At 33.9% G+C, this 19,241-nt stretch overlaps 1 protein-coding gene across 2 annotated transcripts in view; it reads left to right on the top strand.

The window, feature by feature from the left end:
* Window positions 1-19,241, top strand: part of bru1 (bruno 1) — a 518,099-nt gene that overhangs the window by 153,329 nt on the left and 345,529 nt on the right. For both annotated transcript variants that reach the window (XM_017629374.1, XM_017629381.1), the window contains exon 4: window positions 7,770-7,852. In XM_017629374.1, coding sequence (XP_017484863.1) covers window positions 7,770-7,852 — 83 coding nt within the window. The remainder of the gene's footprint in view (window positions 1-7,769; window positions 7,853-19,241) is intronic.

Genomic DNA, 19,241 nt, shown 5'->3' on the forward strand with positions numbered 1-19,241 from the left:
ATGTCGAAGCTATTCGAAAAGCTGCTTTTAGCTCGGCTAATGCCAATTATTGAGAACAAGAAATTGATTCCCGTTCACCAATTCGGTTTCAGGAAAAATCACTCAACGATTGACCAAATACACAGAGTTGTAAGCACTATTGAAAAGGCTATGGACGAGAAGAAAGTGTGTTCCGCAGTTTTCCTTGATGTATCGCAAGCATTCGATAAGGTTTGGCACGTAGGGCTACTTCAAAAGCTTAAGTCCATGCTACCAATACATTACTGCAAGATGCTTTCGTCATATCTCAATGACAGGTACTTTTGCGTAAAATACGAAAATGCCTTTTCATCTCTAAAGAAGATAAGCGCTGGCGTACCACAGGGGAGCATCTTGGGACCTCTACTATATCTCCTGTACACATGCGACCTACCATCGGCCAATCAGTATGTAACCGCAACATTTGCAGATGATACTGCGCTACTTGCAGTCGATAACACTATCGAAAATGCTACGACCAAGCTACAAGAAGCTGTTAACCAAGTTACCTCGTGGGCTAAGAAATGGAGGATTAACCTAAATAAAAGCAAATCAGCGCACATAGTGTTCTCTTTAAAAAAAACATCACATAAACCAATTTTTATTGACGGGTCAATAATCCCATACTTCGACGAAGCCAAATACCTGGGTATTACACTCGACGCCAAATTGCGCTGGAAAGCTCACGTCAAGAAAAAACGAGATGAGCTTGATCTGAAATTTAACAAACTATATTACCTCATTGGTAGGCGCTCAAGGTTGACAATTCACAACAAAATTCTCGTATACAAACAAATTCTAAGGCCAGTCTGGACTTACGGCATACAATTCTGGGGATGTGCTAGTGTGAACTGCATTACTTCCATCCAACGTCTGCAAAATAAAGTGCTTCGAGGCATAGTAAATGCGCCATTCTACGTAAGAAACAGCGATCTACATCGTGATCTTGGCATGCCAACTGTCACTGAAATGACGAAACAATTCGCCATAGCTCACAAACAGCGATTAGTAGGTCACGTCAACGTAGCAGCGTCCAGCTTACTTCGGCTGAATCCTACGCAAAGACGGCTAAAGCGCACAACAGTAGCAGACCTTATGCAAAGCGAGTAGCAGAAATTTATTTTTACTTATATGTCTTTTGAGCATGTATTTAAAATATAAAATGCTTTTTCTTGTAAACTAAAATTATTAAATTAAAATTGCTTGTTAGTATCATTATTTATATACTAGTTGCAATAATAAGACGTTTCTGTAAATTGTCTAAGATTCGTTAACAATAATAAAAAAAAAAAAATAAAAAAAAAATTCGAAAAGTTGATTTTTGCCTGAAAAACAAAATCGCGTTTAATTCGGCCGAGAAATTTTTCCGAGGCAAAAGAAAAAATATGTGTCTCATTATTTGGACCAACAAACAATGTATTTGAGTTTGGTCGAAATTAAAAATCATGCTCGTACCTGACCGGTTGTCTGGAAATGGAAAGCATCATATGTATATAGATTTGAACTAACCCTGGTATTTGGGTATAGGGGTTATTAAAATCCATGTAGGAGCCTCAAAACTATCGCATTCCTATATACACAGCTCTGGAATACTTGATTTTTAACTTTGACTTTTGTTTTTGCCTGAAAAAATAAAAGTCAACAATTACCGGTTATTTTCTGCTCAAAAAAATAAAAGGCAAATTTTAACTTTTATTTTTGCCTTAAAAAAATAAAAAGCAGAAGTAACCGGTATTATTTGCTCAAAATAATAAAAGTCAAAAAATAACTTAAATTTTTTTACTTTTATTATAAAATGCATAACCGGTACGGTCTCTGCTTTAATTTGCTTTGATTTACTTCAAATACTCGTTTGGCCAAATGGCGGCTTGGAACGCTGTCAAAGCTACCAGCTGTGTAGTTAAGAAATCAAGCTCTGTTCCCTTACACTAAGAATAATTTTCCCACAAAATTCCAGAAAATTAAAAAAAAAAAGAAATACAAAACAATCTTTTCGGATTTATTTTGAAATTAATGCGAATTAATTTTTAGATTTCAAGGGAATGATAATAATTATACTTCTATAGATAAATGTACATTTATTAAAAAAAAAAAACAGTTTTTCCAGAGACGACTGACCAGTAACCATTATAAATATCGCTAGCTTTGTGTGCAAATCTGCTTAGTCCACCCTTTTTGAAGGCAAAATTTCTAGTCCAAAAGAGACCCCGAAAATCCGTTAAGGCCAAAATAATACGAAATCTTTTAGTAAAGATCGAATCCTTCTGATTCGAATGGAGTTTTGCTTTGCTTCAAACACGCAAAATGTTGTATTCAAAGTTCCCGTCAAATTTGTAACAATGGACTAAGCAACTTTTTCAGCCATATTTAAATATAAATATGGAAACATAGAATCATTATTATTAAACTTTGAATTACTTATATTATATATTTTTTTTTAAATTACGTCAGCAAACTTTTGTTCATAAAAGTGTGCAGCAGTTTGTTTGAATTCATTAAGAACGGGAACATACCTTTTTGTCAAAAGCCTACAAAACGCTTTCAAATAAAACATTTGCCTATTTGAAACTTTGAGGCGCTTAAAGCAAGTGAAGCAAAGCTGCCATTTGGTCAGCCTTCATACGCGCCTTTATCCACCTGATAGCTGCCAACTGATTGATCAACTCAACGTTGGGCTGGCTGGCGAAATGCATTTTATTGAGAATTATACGCAAACGTCAAGCTGTGAAGTTCTACTTATATCGTGCCTTGATTGGTCTTTGTATTTTGCAAAGTTTATTGTGCTAATTTTGAGTAAAAGTTGCTATAAAAAGTGCCTACGAGCATCTTAGTGTGATAATAACCGAAGCTAAGTGAAAGTTTTGTGATTTTTGTGGTTTATATTAAATTTAATTAAATTTCACTAGCATACATCTAATCTTACCGAGTCATTTGTTGTTATCATTGTTGTTGTTATTCCTTTGTAGTTAACTGAGATCTGCACATTTCTTTTTGCTCTTTTTGTTTACTTCGTTTAGTATTTCTTGTCACAGCTGTTTGCGCTGCGTTTATTAAGTGTCACAATACAGTGATACTCAAACTGTTCGCTACATATATTTTTAAGCTAAATACATCAGCTCCTAAATTGTTGTGTGTGTTGTGTTAAACTTATTTTGCTTGTCTTTTTATTAACATAAGTGTTATTAAATCTTTCAATATGAAGTGTGATCTTGATAACTGCCAAATCAAAAGCGAATCTGAACGCTACTTATCGTGCTGGCTCTGTGATGGTATTTGCCATCTAAAATGTGCTGGTTTGACAGGAAGAATTCTGGACGCTATTAATGATGGCAAAGGTCTTCGCTGGTCTTGCTTAAAGTGCAGGTCAACCGAAGTTGATCTCTTTAAGTTGTTTAGGCAAACCAGAAATGGGTTTTCTGAGGTAGGGAGAGAGTTGTCGGTACTGACCGAAAAATTTAAACATTATGAAAATGTATTTAAATCTTTTAAATGCTTAGATACCGTACAATCTATGAAGGACATTCATGTGTCAAAACGTAAGCGTCTTCATAGTCCGCCTAATGAAAGGACCGTTCCACGTCAGAACAATCTTCCGAATGACTTAATTAATCTTTCTTCTCCATGTCCACAGACAACGGAGTTATCTTCCTCAAAAGAACATATATCAAAGTCTGCTTCTAATAATAACGACCCTGCAGTATCTTCCCCGTCCCCCGTTGAAGTTGTGGCACCGCCATCTAATCTTCCAACGCTTACTCTACCCTCAATTAGTAACTCAGTTACTCAACCCCGTCCGCCGGTAATCGAGTCTGATACTAGGAGACTGGTTGTGGTTCCCCCAAAGAAGTCTATATTTGTATCTAGATTTTCGAGGGATACTTCCGAGGACGATATAAAGTTTTACATCTCGTCCAAAGTTAAAACTGTCAACTTAAGTATCAGAAAATTTAATTTTAAATATGAAAGAAATATTTCTTCATTTAAAATAGACGTAAATTTAGAAAATTTTGACATGCTGCTTAGTAGTTCTTTTTGGCCCTCCGGAGCTTTCGTTCGTGAATTTGAGTATAGGCCCAACAAAAATAATAATTTAGCAAATATTCCCCGTCAGAATACAGAACCAAAAAACTGATTACTAAATCTGCTTTAAGTATTTATTATCAAAACGTAAGAGGCATAAATACTAAATTAACGAATTTATATCTTAATGGCCTTGAATGCAATTATAATATAATTTCTTTGACTGAAACTTGGCTCAAACCTCACACTTTTAATTCAGAGATTCTTTCAAATAATTATCATATCTACAGAAAAGATCGGGAGGACAGAGTCGGCGGTGGCGTACTCTTTGCCGTAGACTCTTCAATACCATCTGAAGAAGTTAGTCTTCCACACATTGAATCTGCAGAATTCAAATGCATTCGTGTTCAGGTTGGAAGGGGGTTTACTTACTTAGCTCTATGCTATATTCCTCCCCGATCTGACTTATCAGTGTATTCACAACATGTATCTTTACTGAAATCAATTAATTCAATGATTAAACCCTCTGATTCATTGATTGTGTTGGGTGACTTTAATTTACCAAATGTATCATGGAACATCATTGACAATGATATTGTACCTTTCTCGTCTAGCGCGTGCAACAACGTATTTTTAGAGGAGATGGCTGAACTCTGCCTGAATCAAGTTAATGTACTTCGCAATAAGTTTGGCAAAGTATTAGATCTTGTTTATGTTGATGATGCATCTAAGTCGGCTGTAAATAAATGTGACCCACTAGTTTTGCCCGAAGATGTCTACCACCCTGCTATTGAGATATCTTACGAAATTATAAACGATGGTCAAAATTGCGATGTCCAAACATACGAACCAAATATTCGCTTTGATTTTTCGAAAGCCAACTTTAAAAAACTGAATAAAGAATTGTCTAAATTGTCGTGGCCTATATACAAAGAAAAAGTTGAGCAAAGCGTTGCACATTTTAATTTTACTGTACATAGATTATTTGAAAAGTATGTGCCTAAACGCATGTGTGTTCCTGAAGAACAAACACAGTTATGGTTCACTAAAGAACTGAGAAACTTGAAAAACAGAAAGTCACGTTATTTTAGATTACACAAAAAAACCGGCTTACACTCATACTATGTAAAATACTCACTTTTGCGTCACAAGTTCTTTGAATTAAACAAAAAGTGTTATAAAGATTACTTGTGTAAAATCAAACGACGTATAATATATAACCCCAAATCATTTTATGATTTCGTAAACTCCAAGCGAAATGTACGTGGGTTTCCTTCCGCCATGAAGTATCAAAATACCGTCTCTGGTGATAATCAAACAATTTCTAACATGTTCGCTCAGTTTTTTAAATCCAATTATTCCACTAACTCCCAAGCATACTTTGACTATCCTTTTAAACTAAGTCCAATTAACTCAATACATAACCCTATAATATCTCCCGATGATGTTTTAGTTTACCTGAAGTCCTTAAAGCAGTCTTTTAGTTATGGTCCTGACCAGATCCCCACTTGTTTTCTTAGAAATTGTGCTGATTATCTCTATGAGCCGTTAACAGCCTTATTTAATTTGTCTCTTAAAGAGGGCGTTTTTCCAACTGTATGGAAGGAATCGTTCATAACCCCCTTACATAAAAGCGGTAGCAGGTCTTCAGTGGAGAACTACCGGGGCATAGCTAAGCTCTCTGCAATTCCTAAATTATTTGAAGCAATTATAACAAATCGGTTGACGCATTCTATCACTTCAAGCATTTCATACAGTCAACATGGATTTTGCAAGGGCAAATCAACTTCTACAAATTTACTTGAATTAACATCCTATATCTCAAAAGCATTTAGTGAGAGCAAAACTGTTGATGTTATATATACTGATTTCAGTAAAGCATTTGACAAAGTGTGCCACTCGTTGCTCATCTATAAACTTGATCTTCTTGGTCTTCCACCTAATTTTCTACGTTGGATCTCTTCATACCTCTATGATAGATCACAAAGGGTATTGTTTAAAAATACTATCTCTGACGTCATTGATGTTACTTCAGGAGTCCCTCAGGGTAGCCACCTAGGCCCGATTCTGTTCTTGCTTTTTATAAACGATATTTCTACAGATATAAAATTCTCCAAAATTTTAATGTATGCAGATGATGTAAAACTTTATAAATCGTACGTTTCAATTGAAGAAAGGTCTTTGCTACAATCAGACTTAAACAGCATGGCTTACTGGTGTAAAGTAAATCTTATGCCTCTAAATCTTAAGAAATGTAAAGTAATGTGCTTCTCGCGAAGAGCTGTTCTGCCAGTTTCTTATATAATAGGTAACCATAACCTGGAACAGGTATACAATTTTGTGGACCTTGGTATCACAATGGATCCTAAGCTTAATTTTAATCTTCACATTAATGTGACAGTCAACAAGGCTAAAGGTGTACTTGCATTTGTGAAACGATGGTCAAAAGAATTTAGTGACCCTTATATCACTAAAACCCTGTTTACAACATTAGTTAGGCCGATTCTGGAATACGGCTCGGTGGTTTGGAATCCAAGGTATCAAATTTACTCAGACAAGATAGAATCAATTCAAAAACAATTCCTACTTTTTGCTTTAAGAAATTTCCGATGGGATTCTCAATATAGTCTTCCACCTTATACGAGTCGCTTAAAACTTATTAACCTTCCTACACTTGCCAGTCGCAGGGAAATGCTTGGTATAATTTTTATGGTTAAATTACTGACAGGCTCAATTTCAAGTCCGTCTCTTCTGGCTGATGTAAGCTTTAATGTTCCCTCACGCGTATCAAGACACTTTTGTCCCATATTTCTGAAAGCTTGTAAAACCAATTTTGAATTGCACGACCCACTCCGTTGCTTATGCCAGGATTTTAACTCTCATTCCAGCACGTTTGATATATCAGATCCGCTTTTCAGCATTAAGAAAGCGATACTCTCCTCTCTCAATAAGTGAATTATTGACATAAATACATAAAATCAGCTGATGAATTTAGTTCTGTAGCTGAACAGTTTTAGATCTCGACACTTAACAAACTCCTGCCTATCGTGACTCGGTGCAAAAATTTAAAATATTGGTTCCGTACGTCATACGGACTGCGCCCCTCGTGCGGATGGGCGGGAATGGAGGGTAAAAACCGTTGGGATATTATTATTTTTATTATAAATACCATGCCTCCGGATAATATGAGGTCAATAACATTTCCAGGAAGTACTTGCAGCAAGAGCGTAAAAGTCAAATAGATAGGAAATTTGGGAGGAAGAGAAAATTATCAGTAAAACTTATTGAACGCAAAACTTTTTGATGGATAAGTTTCGGCGCACAATTCAGTTGGGAATTTTTCCCATCGTCACAAAAATCAAAAAGTAATCTACATTAGATTTAATTATTCATTCATGTTTTCATTTCACTAATTTTGTTTTCAGCATATATTCATCAAATCTTCCTTGCACCTTGTTTTCATTTCAATTTGAAACATTACTTATTTTTGGCACCTGCAAATTCCTGCGAGTAAAATTTTGCAAGTAACAACTTGTTTGATATTGAATGGACCCATTCTTACTGCCGGCTTCACCAGCAATTTAAATGAAAAAATTATCAAATAAAAAAGTCATTTTTCACTTAAACGGCTTCCGTTAAACTGACTGTTAGACCATTATATCAAATTTTAATAAATTATTTTCCAAAACAGTGAAACGGTGTTTGATTAATGTTGTTTGGTTTATTTTCAGGTTGTTGTTTTGTGACATTTTATACACGTCGCGCTGCCTTAAAAGCCCAAGATGCTCTGCATAATGTAAAAACGTTAAACGGGGTAAGCTAGTAAAAATTTAAATCACTATTCTTGTTTATCACCTGTGTCATTGTAACTCTGCATAACTAAAAAGTAAAGACAAGCCCGATGAAAGGGGAAGGCGGGATCGGGGACTTTCTCCCCCGGACCCGGAGTTCTCAAAGGGCCCCATGCTTAGACTCCGCAGAATATTTCATAAGATATTTTGCATAAAAATTATAGATTTTCATGATGAAAGGATGTAATATACTACTAAAAAATTGTATACACTTAAAGCAAGTGCAATATTGTTTAATTTCGAGCAATTGATTAGTTCAGTTGAACTCTTGGAAATCAACTTATTTTCTTTAGGATTTCTTTTCTAGAAGTGAATTAAAAAAAAATTATAGTAGAAGATCCGAATAGGGCAGGACCTTCACCAGTCTATTTAATGGATGAAATCTATTTTGTATGAAATTTAACGAGTTGGTAAATATTTCGCAAGTGGGTTGGCTGAAACAATCCTGGCCAAGATATTTTTAATTAAATATTCAAAATTATTTATTTTTAGATTTTGCTCTCATTTGTTTAATGAACAAATCACAAATGGCCTAAATCGCTGAAAACTAAACCAAGGGGAACAATTTTTGATGTGTATTAGACTGCATCACTCCCCATACAAAAAAAATCGATACTGTTTTTCCATTGGAATTATAAAATCTATTATATCTTAAGACGTCCACCAAAATATTTCGGAAAAATATTAAGATTAAACCGATTTGAAAATACCTCCAAAAATTGATTTTTTTATGAATAAAAATAGTTTCTTAAAGATGTTTTTTGGAAATGTCCCCTCAAATAACAAAACGTTTAAGCTTAAAAAATTTACATAAAAATATTTAAAAAAAATTGAACGGAATCGGAATAATGAGATTTTTGATGCTGTTTTTTAACTTTTTTCAAAGATTGATATAAGAATAACTTGAATAACTGAACCTAAACTCCTCCGATTTAGACTTGTGTGGTATCATTGGAAAGGTATTTTATCACCTTTTTTATTTCTTTGTAATAAGTTTATTCCAAGGATGAAAGAGAAAGCTAGGATGAACGAATATCATTCAAAGTTGAATTAAGATGTGTTGGTATTCGAAAAAAAACTGGGACACGAATGACTTTTTTTTGGACATAAGTAAAAATAGTAGGAAAATACCTTTCTACCGAGATCCCATAAGTCTAAATCAGAACAGTTTTGGCCCAGTTATTTAAGTTTTTCGTAAATCAATCTTTGAAAAAAGTAAAAAAACAGCATCAAAAATCTTATTATTACGATTCCTTTGAAAACATTTTTAAATATTTTTATGCAGCTTTTTTAAGCCTAATCTGTTTTGTCATCTGAGGGGACTTTTTTCAAAAAGTTCTTAAAGAAACTATTTTTATTCATAAAAATCTCCATTTTTGGAGGTATTTTTAAATCGGTCCAGCTCGCTTAAATCTTAATATTTTTCCGAAATATTTTGGTGGACGTCTTAGAATATAATAAGTTTTGTAATTCCGGCGGAAAACCCGCAACTTCTTTTGGTGATGCAGTCTAATGTACATACATATATCAGCAAAAATTTGTTAAGTGGGTCACCATTTTTTCGACGGTCGAGCTTTTTTTGTGCAATTATCTTCTTATGCTCCACAACGATAAAAGAAAAATACAAGTTTCACAATTTTTCGAAATTCGAATTATTTTGGAAGTTATAGCTATTAACATTTTTCGAAATTGTAAAGATTTTAATTGTTTTCTCGCGATTGGTAAAACCAATTCTGCTCATATTTTAAACAGTTGATAATGATGGTGTTTTCTTCCCGTTTTTATTTGGCCATACTTTTTTTTATAAAAGTTATTACATTTTTTTTAAATATTACTGACTTCTCAATGGCTTTAAAATCGCATTTTGGGCTAATATTGTTGTACGTTCTATTAGTAATTATTTGCAGAAAAAAAAAATTCGCCGCAATGCATCGAGACGAAAGTTATTCACGCTTTTGTCGCCCAATCGTTTTGCTGCTATCCAATGTTTAATTCCGAAAGATTTGTTAAATTGACTAAGTACGCTTACGGTGTGTGCAATAAAAGGACGAGTAGATACTGCTAAATACAGTAGACATCTGATTAGATTTTGATAGGGAAATTTTTCAATTTCTTTTTTCTCGTCCTCATTTTTCGGGCACATATCTTTGGAGATCTTTTCGTCTGCATTCATAGGAGTAGGAACTGGTTTACAGTCATTCATATTAGACCGATTTAATATATCTTTAATTACTTTTCTCGAGTCATTAAGATTTCATTCTTAGAAAAATCACATTTGAGTTAGATTCCTAAACAAAAATTTAAAACGCCCAAGATGAAGTTCTTTTAACTTCTCATCTAACTTTCGATACCATTGTCTTCCAGACTGTTTTAGTCCATATAGTGCCTCTTTAGTGCTACAAATTTTATTTTCTGAGTACATCCTCCACTTTCTTTCATTTAAAATTTCAGGTAGCTCTTCCGGAATTTCCGTTAGAATCTCTTCATCAATGTCACCATTTAGATATGCTGATAGCAAATCTAACTGATATACATGATACAACTGTTAGTGCCATCAACAACCGAATGGAACCCATCCTAGCTAGAGGAGAAAACGTTTCGTTATGATCAATACCTGGTATTTGTGTAAACCCATTAGCAGCCAGACGTGTTTTACGACGTTCAACCGTTCCATCAGCGTTAAATTTAGTGCGCAGAACCCATTTTGATTTTATAGTTTTCTTCCCTTTTGGTCGATCAATAATATTTCAAGTTCCATTCTTTTGGAGCGCATCGTATTCTTTTCGCATAGCTTGTTTCCATTCATAGGCATCATTACCAGCAATCGCTTCTTTAACCGTCAAAGGATCACAACTTTCTGCTATTCCGGCAATATTGAATTCTGCATAACTCGGTTCTTCTGTTTTGGATATCACATTAAACAATTTTCTTGGCCTTCCTCTTTTTCCAGTTAACACTTTCTTGGTCTTCCAGGTCCTATTTTTAAACTTTCCGGGGTTTCTTCTTCGGACTCGCTACTTTCACTGCGTTCAGAATTTTCGTGTACGTTGCCTTCACATTCTTCTCGTGGCTTGCTACTCCCATCAAGTAGAGCATCGTGTACGCCACCTTCACTGATTACTTCATTTCTTTCATACCTCTTCTTGTTCTCAAAAGTTATTTCTATAGACATATCCTTCCAATACTCATCATCAATAAATCTGTATAATTTTCTTCTTCAACGAAATTATTATCGAATATAACATCACGGCTTCGAAAAATTTTCTTTAATTCTGGACACCACAGCCTGTAAGCTTTAGACTGTGTGGAATAACCGATGAACACACATCTCCGTGATTTCGGCTCAAATTTACCTTTGTTTTCCGTCTTATCAACATATAAGCAGTAATACCAAACTTTTGGAAGTAACTCACTACCGGAGAACGACCCGTCCACAATTTCAACGGTACTTCACCATTCAAACTTCGATACGGACATCTTTTTCTGATATGATTCGCCGTTAAAATTGCTTCTGCCCAGAAATCTCATGATAATCTCGACTGTATCAACATACATCTTGCCAATTCCACAAGAGTTCGGTTCTTCCTTTCAGCAACACCATTTTGTTGTGGCGTGTATTCCACTCAAAATTCATGTCTGAACCCTCTTTCTTCAGAAAATTTTCTAACGTTTTACATATGTATTTGGTTCCGTTGTCTGAGCGTAATAACTTAATTTTTTTTCCTTTATGTTTTTCTACTAAATTTTTGTATTCCCAAAATTTTTCGGCCAATTCATTTTTATGTTTCAAAAAATATACCTCACACCATTTTGTTTTGTCATAAATGAAAGTGAGAAAGTAACGTGAACCGCCAATGGAATTTATTCGCATAGGTCCACACACATCAGAATGGACAAGTTCCAAAATGCCTTTACTTTTGGAAATTGATTCTCGAAATGGAGTTTGGGCTTGTTTTCCTCTTATTCATGTTTCGCATTTTTTAACTTCACCATTAACTTTCTTTTGCTTAATAATGTCTTTTAAGTTCTTGAAGTTCAGGTGTCCGAAACGTTCGTGCCAATCTTGCAATGTATTCGCGACTGATTCAGCTATTCTGCTTTCCTCATCCGCTTCGCTAACGAAATATAAATCCCTCTCTTTGCGTGGACGTTTGACAACTGCTCCATGTTTCGTAAAGTTGACTTCAAACCCGTGGTCGGTGATTTTCGCCACAGATAAAAGATTCGATCGAAGATCTGGAACATGTAGAGCTCCATCTAGTTTCAGCCTCGTGCCTTCTTACGTTTGTATTTTTGCTGTCCCACTTCCTGCGATTTTCGTCGAGTTATTATTAGCCAAATTCAAAATTCTTGCTCTCGGTGATTCCATTTCCTTAAATTTAGAAATCTGTGACAACATATGTGACGATGCACCAGAATCTAAACACCAGATGTTTTCTTCCGTTCCAGCTTGCATAGCAAATTCCACTGTTCTACTTGATTCAACTTGCTTTTGTACTTGCTGCTTATTTATATTTCCCTTGTGTTGTGATCTGCACCTTGCCTTATGCCCAATTTTTCCGCATGCATGGCATGCATACTTAAAACGTTCTTGCTTCGTGTTTCCAGCTTTTGCTGATTTTTGTTTACACTTGTTTACAAACAATGCTAGCTTCGTATTCTTCTAATAACGTGATCTTAAGTACCTCTATTTCTGGAAGCTTTTCCTCGGTTTCTATTGCAATGCGAAACGTTTCATACTCGTCTGATATACTATACAGGAGCAGAACTGTAAAAAGATCTTCAACAATTTGCACGTCCATTTCTTGAAGACAGTCAACAATTTCAAATAAGGAATGCAAATGATCTCTTACGTCATCCCCATTGTTCATCTTCGACTGGATCAAGGACTTCGAAAGTATTGCTTTTTCAGCTGGTCCTTTGGATTGATATACATCATGCAGCTTGACCCATATGTCTCTTGATGTAGCGCAATTTTTAATCTGCCTCAATTCTGGTGGTGAAATAGTTAGAATGAGGTCTGATCGCGCTCTAACATCCATGGTTCCCCATTCGGTAATGAGATCTGCAGGTCCTGTCGGCTTTATACATTCTACACAAACATATTTCCAGGTATCATTCCTGATGAGAAGCGCCTCCACCTGGATCTTCCATGTATCGAAGTTTTCCTTTGCGGGTGCTTTAATCTTGATGCTATCGTGACTCATTTCTTTAAATATGTTTTCCAGCAGAAAGATTTTCTGGGAAGAAAAAGAAAATATATATTTTTCAAACTAACTTCTTTATATTTCAAGCCAATTCTGGGCCATAACCTGTAGGTTTGAGGTATTGAAAACGAGTTAGTTTTATTCAGAAAATTTTCTTTTACAATAGTTGATATTTCAGTGTTCATTACAATCTAAATATATCTTTTTAAGTACCAAGGTTACTCATTTGTAAGTACATAACGTTTTTAATATAAGTTACAACAGAACTACCGATAGTATAGATAGTTTTATTTTTTGCCCCTATCGTTGAGTAGGCACAGTTTTTCTCAAAAAAGCTTAAACTATCGATATTAATAGTTGACTATCGATAATTTAAAACCTCTGGCGCAGCCGATATTATTCATAATGTCTCATTTTGTGTAGCTGCGCGTCAGTTTTTTAAGTGTTAATTTTTATACTTTAAGGCCCACTTGCAGAACATCCAGAGTTAAATATATAAATAGAGAGATAAGAAGCTCAGAGTTAAATTGTTATATTCCTAAACCAGACATTGTCTTGCAGCATTGAAAACTGGCCCAGAGTTAAGTAACCCGAGGGATTTTTAAATTAAGTAGGCACCATTCTCCCTTTTTTGACGTTTATTCCCATTTCTTATAAGGATTTGAATATAGAATTTCAAACACTTCCATACATACATACATACCCAACAAGCATTTCAGTAAATGTTTTTAAAAATAACAAAGTAAGTTTGCTATAATAAGCGTTAAATAAGCATTTTTAATAGCCGTCATCGATTCGCCATCAGTTAGCAAGTGGCAAAACGAACGAACTCAATGAGGTACAACCAAACTTGCTATCGTCTATCCGTGCTAGCTAACTTTGTTGTTGCTTTCACATGCAAAATTTTTCGTTAAGCGACCGGAACTCAAACATAGCAAGCAGCGAAGTGGCGAATCGATGACGGCTAATATTAAGCTTATTAAAAGTTTTTTCAAATAAACCTTTAATAAGTTTTGAGAGCGAATGTTTATAAATAACTTAAACTTATAAATGAAATGCAAATGCCAACGACATGAAGTAGTAAATATAAAATTTTTTCAATCGTAAGTGACGTGTTTACGTTTTTTAAAATATATTATTAAAAGAAAAAATTAAATAAAACCGATGCGAAAAAAAAAATCCAATCCAGGACCCGCTGCGCTAATCGGTGGAGCATTCGAGTCTTCAAATGATGAGTTCCCCTTATCCTTTCTTAGTTTAACATTCAATTAAAAATGTATTAAATTTTTTTCAGAAAAGTTCATCAATGAGAATGGCGGCGATGAAGCGGAATATATAGCTGCATCGATGTCGTTTTTCCAATTTGCCAATAACCGCATGTAATTGAAAGCACGCAACAAGATGTAATAATTAACTTTTTTATGCTTAATTTTATATCATGAATTTGTATGCTGAAATATCTATTCCCTATTTATATTTTCGCGACTGTAGATGAGTCCGCCGAAAATTCGCATTTCTTTTAGTTTCTAGATGTTAAGCAATCTATGTATGAGTTTTTAATGAAATATCTTTAAATAAAGCGTTATAAAAATGTTTATAAAAAGCTTTCTTTTGAAAATTTTTTGTAAGTTTATATTCATACGCTTATAAACAACTTTTTTTGAACCTTTATTATAAGTTTACACTTTTACGCTTATAAAAAGCTTTCTTTTGAAAATTTATTACAAGTTTATATTTCTACGCTTATAACCAATGTTCCTTTTCGATTATATTACGCTTACTTTCAAGCGTTTTATAAACAAAAAATCAACGTTTTGTAAGCTTAATGTTTATAATTGAAAACTTAAAAAAAGCTTTCTTTAAGTTTATTTTGCTTGTTGGGTACATAAATAGGTACAAATTGTAAATTGGCCAGCGGCACTTCCGAGAGTTCTCTTAATTGGATGGACTACTAACACGGTTGGTGCATTTTAATCGCATATATTTTTTACGCCAGACTGACCAAAACCTCAGAGCTGAAGGCGGAATAATGAATACGTGAATATGTATGTATGTATGTATGTATGTATGTATGTACATATATTTTCAAAAATATTTTTGAAATCTCAATTTATTTTTTCTTGTTACTGACAGAATTGACATACGTAGAGTTAGGAAGTTAACCTTCGAAAATGGCTGGGCTAAATATTTAACGATTTAACTCTAATTTTACTCCTAACCATTGATTGCGCAAGCCAATTTGTCAATTTAACCAGTAAACTTCGAGTTAAATAGATAACCTGCTGTTCTGCAAGTGGGCCTAATTGTGATTCCTCCTTTAATGGCCGTTTTCTCATGCAACCATCAATTGAAAAGTTCCCTTTATAGTGAAACGTTGCTTCCAAGCTAGTATAGGAAGACATTCTATCTAATAATTTGCCAAAGCCATCGAGCCAAGTTAAGGATAGCATAGATTTATTAAACAAAATTAAAAACATTTCTACTCCAAGTGAATATATATTTATTTCTTTGGATGTGACTACTGGTTTTCAAATTTGATAACCACTACTATGAGCAAATTTTTGGTATTTCCGATGCGAGTCCAATATCTCCTATTTTTGCGGATTTTGTAATGCAGGATTTGTAAGTTTCTTTCCTCGATAAGTTGAGTTTTGGGGTACCTTTTCTTAACAGATATGTGGATGATATTATGACTGTTGTCCCTAAAAATAAAATTGACGAAACTCTAAATATTTTCAATACTTTCCATTCTCGTCTCCAATTCACATTTGAGCTTGAAAAATAGAACAATATTATCTTTTTAAAAGTATATATAACGAAGTGTGATAACAAAATTTGTTTTGATTGGTACCATAAACCTATTGCCTCGTTCCGTTATATCGATTTTTACTCGTCGCATCCTTTGAATTTTAAAACTATTTTTTCAATTAACAATAGAGTGAATGATAATTTTGTTTAAAAGTTTAAAGACCCATTACATACAAAATCAAACACAAGGGGTGTTATATAAGATAAATTGCAAAGAATGTGATAACATTGGCCAAACCAAGCAAAAGTTAGCGACCCGTATTAATGAACACTGCAAAGACATAAGTTGTGTTTTCTTATTCTCCAGCAAAAAATATCCATTAACTTGCTAGTAACCAGATTTCGGAGAGTAAGCCAATATTTACTCCTAATGAGAGAAATATCCTAGAATGTACGAAAAGGCAAAACCAACAAGAAGTTGCAAGTTTTTTGAACAGCTGATTAATTTGTTATTTTCCGACGCAATTTTCTAAGAAAAATAGTATTTCCCATCTTATTATATATTAAAATAGGTTTATTTTATCATTGCAATTCTAAAAGCATCACAAACAATTCTTTTGGTAATGTGAATTGCATTAAGCATCATGCCATCAGCTGTTTTTCTTACTAGCAAATAGTTACTAGTAAAAATTTATCCAGTAAAAATCCAGTAAAACTTGCAAGTTCGGCTGTAATTTTTGCTCTTTCAATGCTCTCTATTTTGATGGTTTCTTGCAAGTTTTTGCGTACGAAAACGCCGTCCAGTAAAAACTAGTAAAATTACTACTGGATTTTACTGGATAGTACGTACACGAACAGGGCTATAAATAAGTTAAATCCAACCTCTATGACTACAGTCGTGTGCACACTTCTACCGCAAATACGGAAGATCTACCGCATATTTTTTAAAATCTGACGATCTACCGCACGAGGCTTGAAATCTATCGCATTTTAAGGTGCACAATTTGTTTCCTTTTGTTCAAAGTACTGAATATTTTACATTTATCGAATAAAGTTAAAAAAAAAAACTTTGGCAGCATTGCTAGTTATGAACATAGTTCCGAGTAGAAAAAAACGAAAAAATTTTTAACTTCATTCGAAGCGCCCTGTGCTATTGCAAATGGTTGCATACATTTAAGCATATGCAGAGTACGAAGAAATGCGGTACAATTTATTATTACTTCCGATTATGCAAACACCACACGGCTTTGTACCTATATGTGTATACATACTCAAGTTTGTATGTACATACATACATATGTATGAACTCATTTAGCCTATAGTAGCCTATTTTGATAAAACAGTATGGCGAAAATTTGAAAAAATACTGAAATCATGTTAACTGGGACCGTTGATAACTGATGAACATATATGCATATATGTATGTACAATATACATATCGTCGTCTAAAGTACAAAACCGCGTATCATCATTCTGCAAAACCACGTAACTGACATTTGCTGCCAAAAATTGGATTTGGTCACACAAGCTTTTGGCTCAATCCTTATCCATTCGTCATGAAATATACTAGCCAGAAATGCGATGGCTTTATAAAAAAAGAGAACTGTAATGTGGCTTATTCCACATTGCCGTTACCTACTGGGGTGTACCAGTTGCCGTCGGATCTGCGGAGCCCTGGCGCTCCGCCGGCGCTGATGCCGGCCAACGCCTGCATGGCACGGAGCCCTAGCGCTCCCTTGTGCTGCTGCCTTGAGTGCGGCAATTCCGTGCTTCTGTTGTCCGGGCACGGGCACTTTATTAAAAAAGATTTACTCACCCGCTGGCTCGAGTGATGGCTTGTAGCCAATGTCCAAAAATTTAATTAATTAATAAGTTACTTCTTAACGTTTTAAAAGACACGTATAGAATGACGCCCATTTATTCTTCACTTTTACCTTAAACCTAGCTGCTATTATACATAGAACAGTGTTGCATTTTTAATATCGTAAATTCTTAATTTTAAGATTAGCTTAGGGGGAATTCATACAAGGTGATTTGTAGTAATTTGTAGGGCTGCAATTGTATGCTTTGATCGCATTACATCACCCTCCTTTGGAAAAAGAAGAATTTGGCAAAGTGATCAGTTTTGCCATATTCTTCTGCCCAAAAGTTATAACTAGAATTAAATTGTTTTGAAGGAACGAATTTAAGAAATTATTAAAGGATATTCTTCCCTCTTTCATACGTTCGTTCAAAGCAATTTAAGTTATGGTAATTATTAAATATTTAAATAAAAGCTATTGTATTTACTTAATTATTATTATTGCTTTATTTATAAATAGTTATTTAATTGGCAAAGTATCGTATTTGTGAAACAAAGTTAAGTAATTGTTTTTTTAACTAACTTATGAGGCTCTTTGATTGAATTTTATATAATTACATATTAATAGCTTATGAAAAATGGAAATTAAATTTTTTTTTTTAATATTTGATTTAGATTTTCTGAATTTTAGTTTTAACAATGTATGAAAAATGTTTTTGGGTTAATAAATTTATTTAGTATTTTTCAAAAAAAATCTTATAGTACAATTTTATGGAAAAATATATTATAAATACTTATATTTTTTCTTGAGGTAGTTTTCATATATAAAATGTATACATTTAAAATTATTGTTTTGTTTTTTATAATTTTTATTTTAGTTGATGATAAAAAGGAAAAATTAAAAGTAAATATATATACGTATATACGTATGTAAGAAAATTTGTTTTATTTTATTTTATGAATTCTATTTTTGTGTACTGTTTTTTCTTTGTTTTTCACTTCATCAAGAATTGTGACGTTCACACCGTCAATTTTTTTTATAACGTATGGCCCTTGGTGTATGCTTTCATGCTTATTGCGTGGTTCTTTTTGAACGAGAGCCCTGTCGTTAACGCTCATAGATAACGGACGCGCCGTTTTATCATATATTAGTTTGTTTCGAATTTTGTGTTTATTAATTAATTCTTTCGCAATTTTGTGCGACTTTTGCATTCTATATTTAACTTCTTTCGCGTTTTTCTGCATGGTAAATCGGGTCAATTTGTTCTTTTTTTTAAATCTTGTGGAACTGTGGGCTTTTTCCTAAATATTAATTCAAAAGGGGAAAATTTATTATCGAAAACTCTGTTAGTTGTTGTGTTGTGTAAAAATGTAACTGTGCCCTAAAAATGATACCTCAGAACGAAGAAAATTGCATTTTGTTGGGTTTAGCTTGAGATTAAACTTTCTACATGTTTCGAACACTTTAGCTAGATTTTTTAAATGGTGCGTACCCCTACAACCTATAACTATGACGTCATCAACGTATAAAAAAGCTTGATTTGGCGAGAGGCCTGAAAAGGCTATCGACATCATTCGAGAATAAAATTTGGTGCT

The sequence above is a fragment of the Rhagoletis zephyria genome, unplaced genomic scaffold (genome assembly GCF_001687245.7).
Source record: "Rhagoletis zephyria isolate East Lansing unplaced genomic scaffold, Rhagoletis_zephyria_1.1 Rzeph_scaffold_00081, whole genome shotgun sequence".
NCBI classification, from domain to species: Eukaryota; Metazoa; Arthropoda; class Insecta; order Diptera; family Tephritidae; genus Rhagoletis; species Rhagoletis zephyria.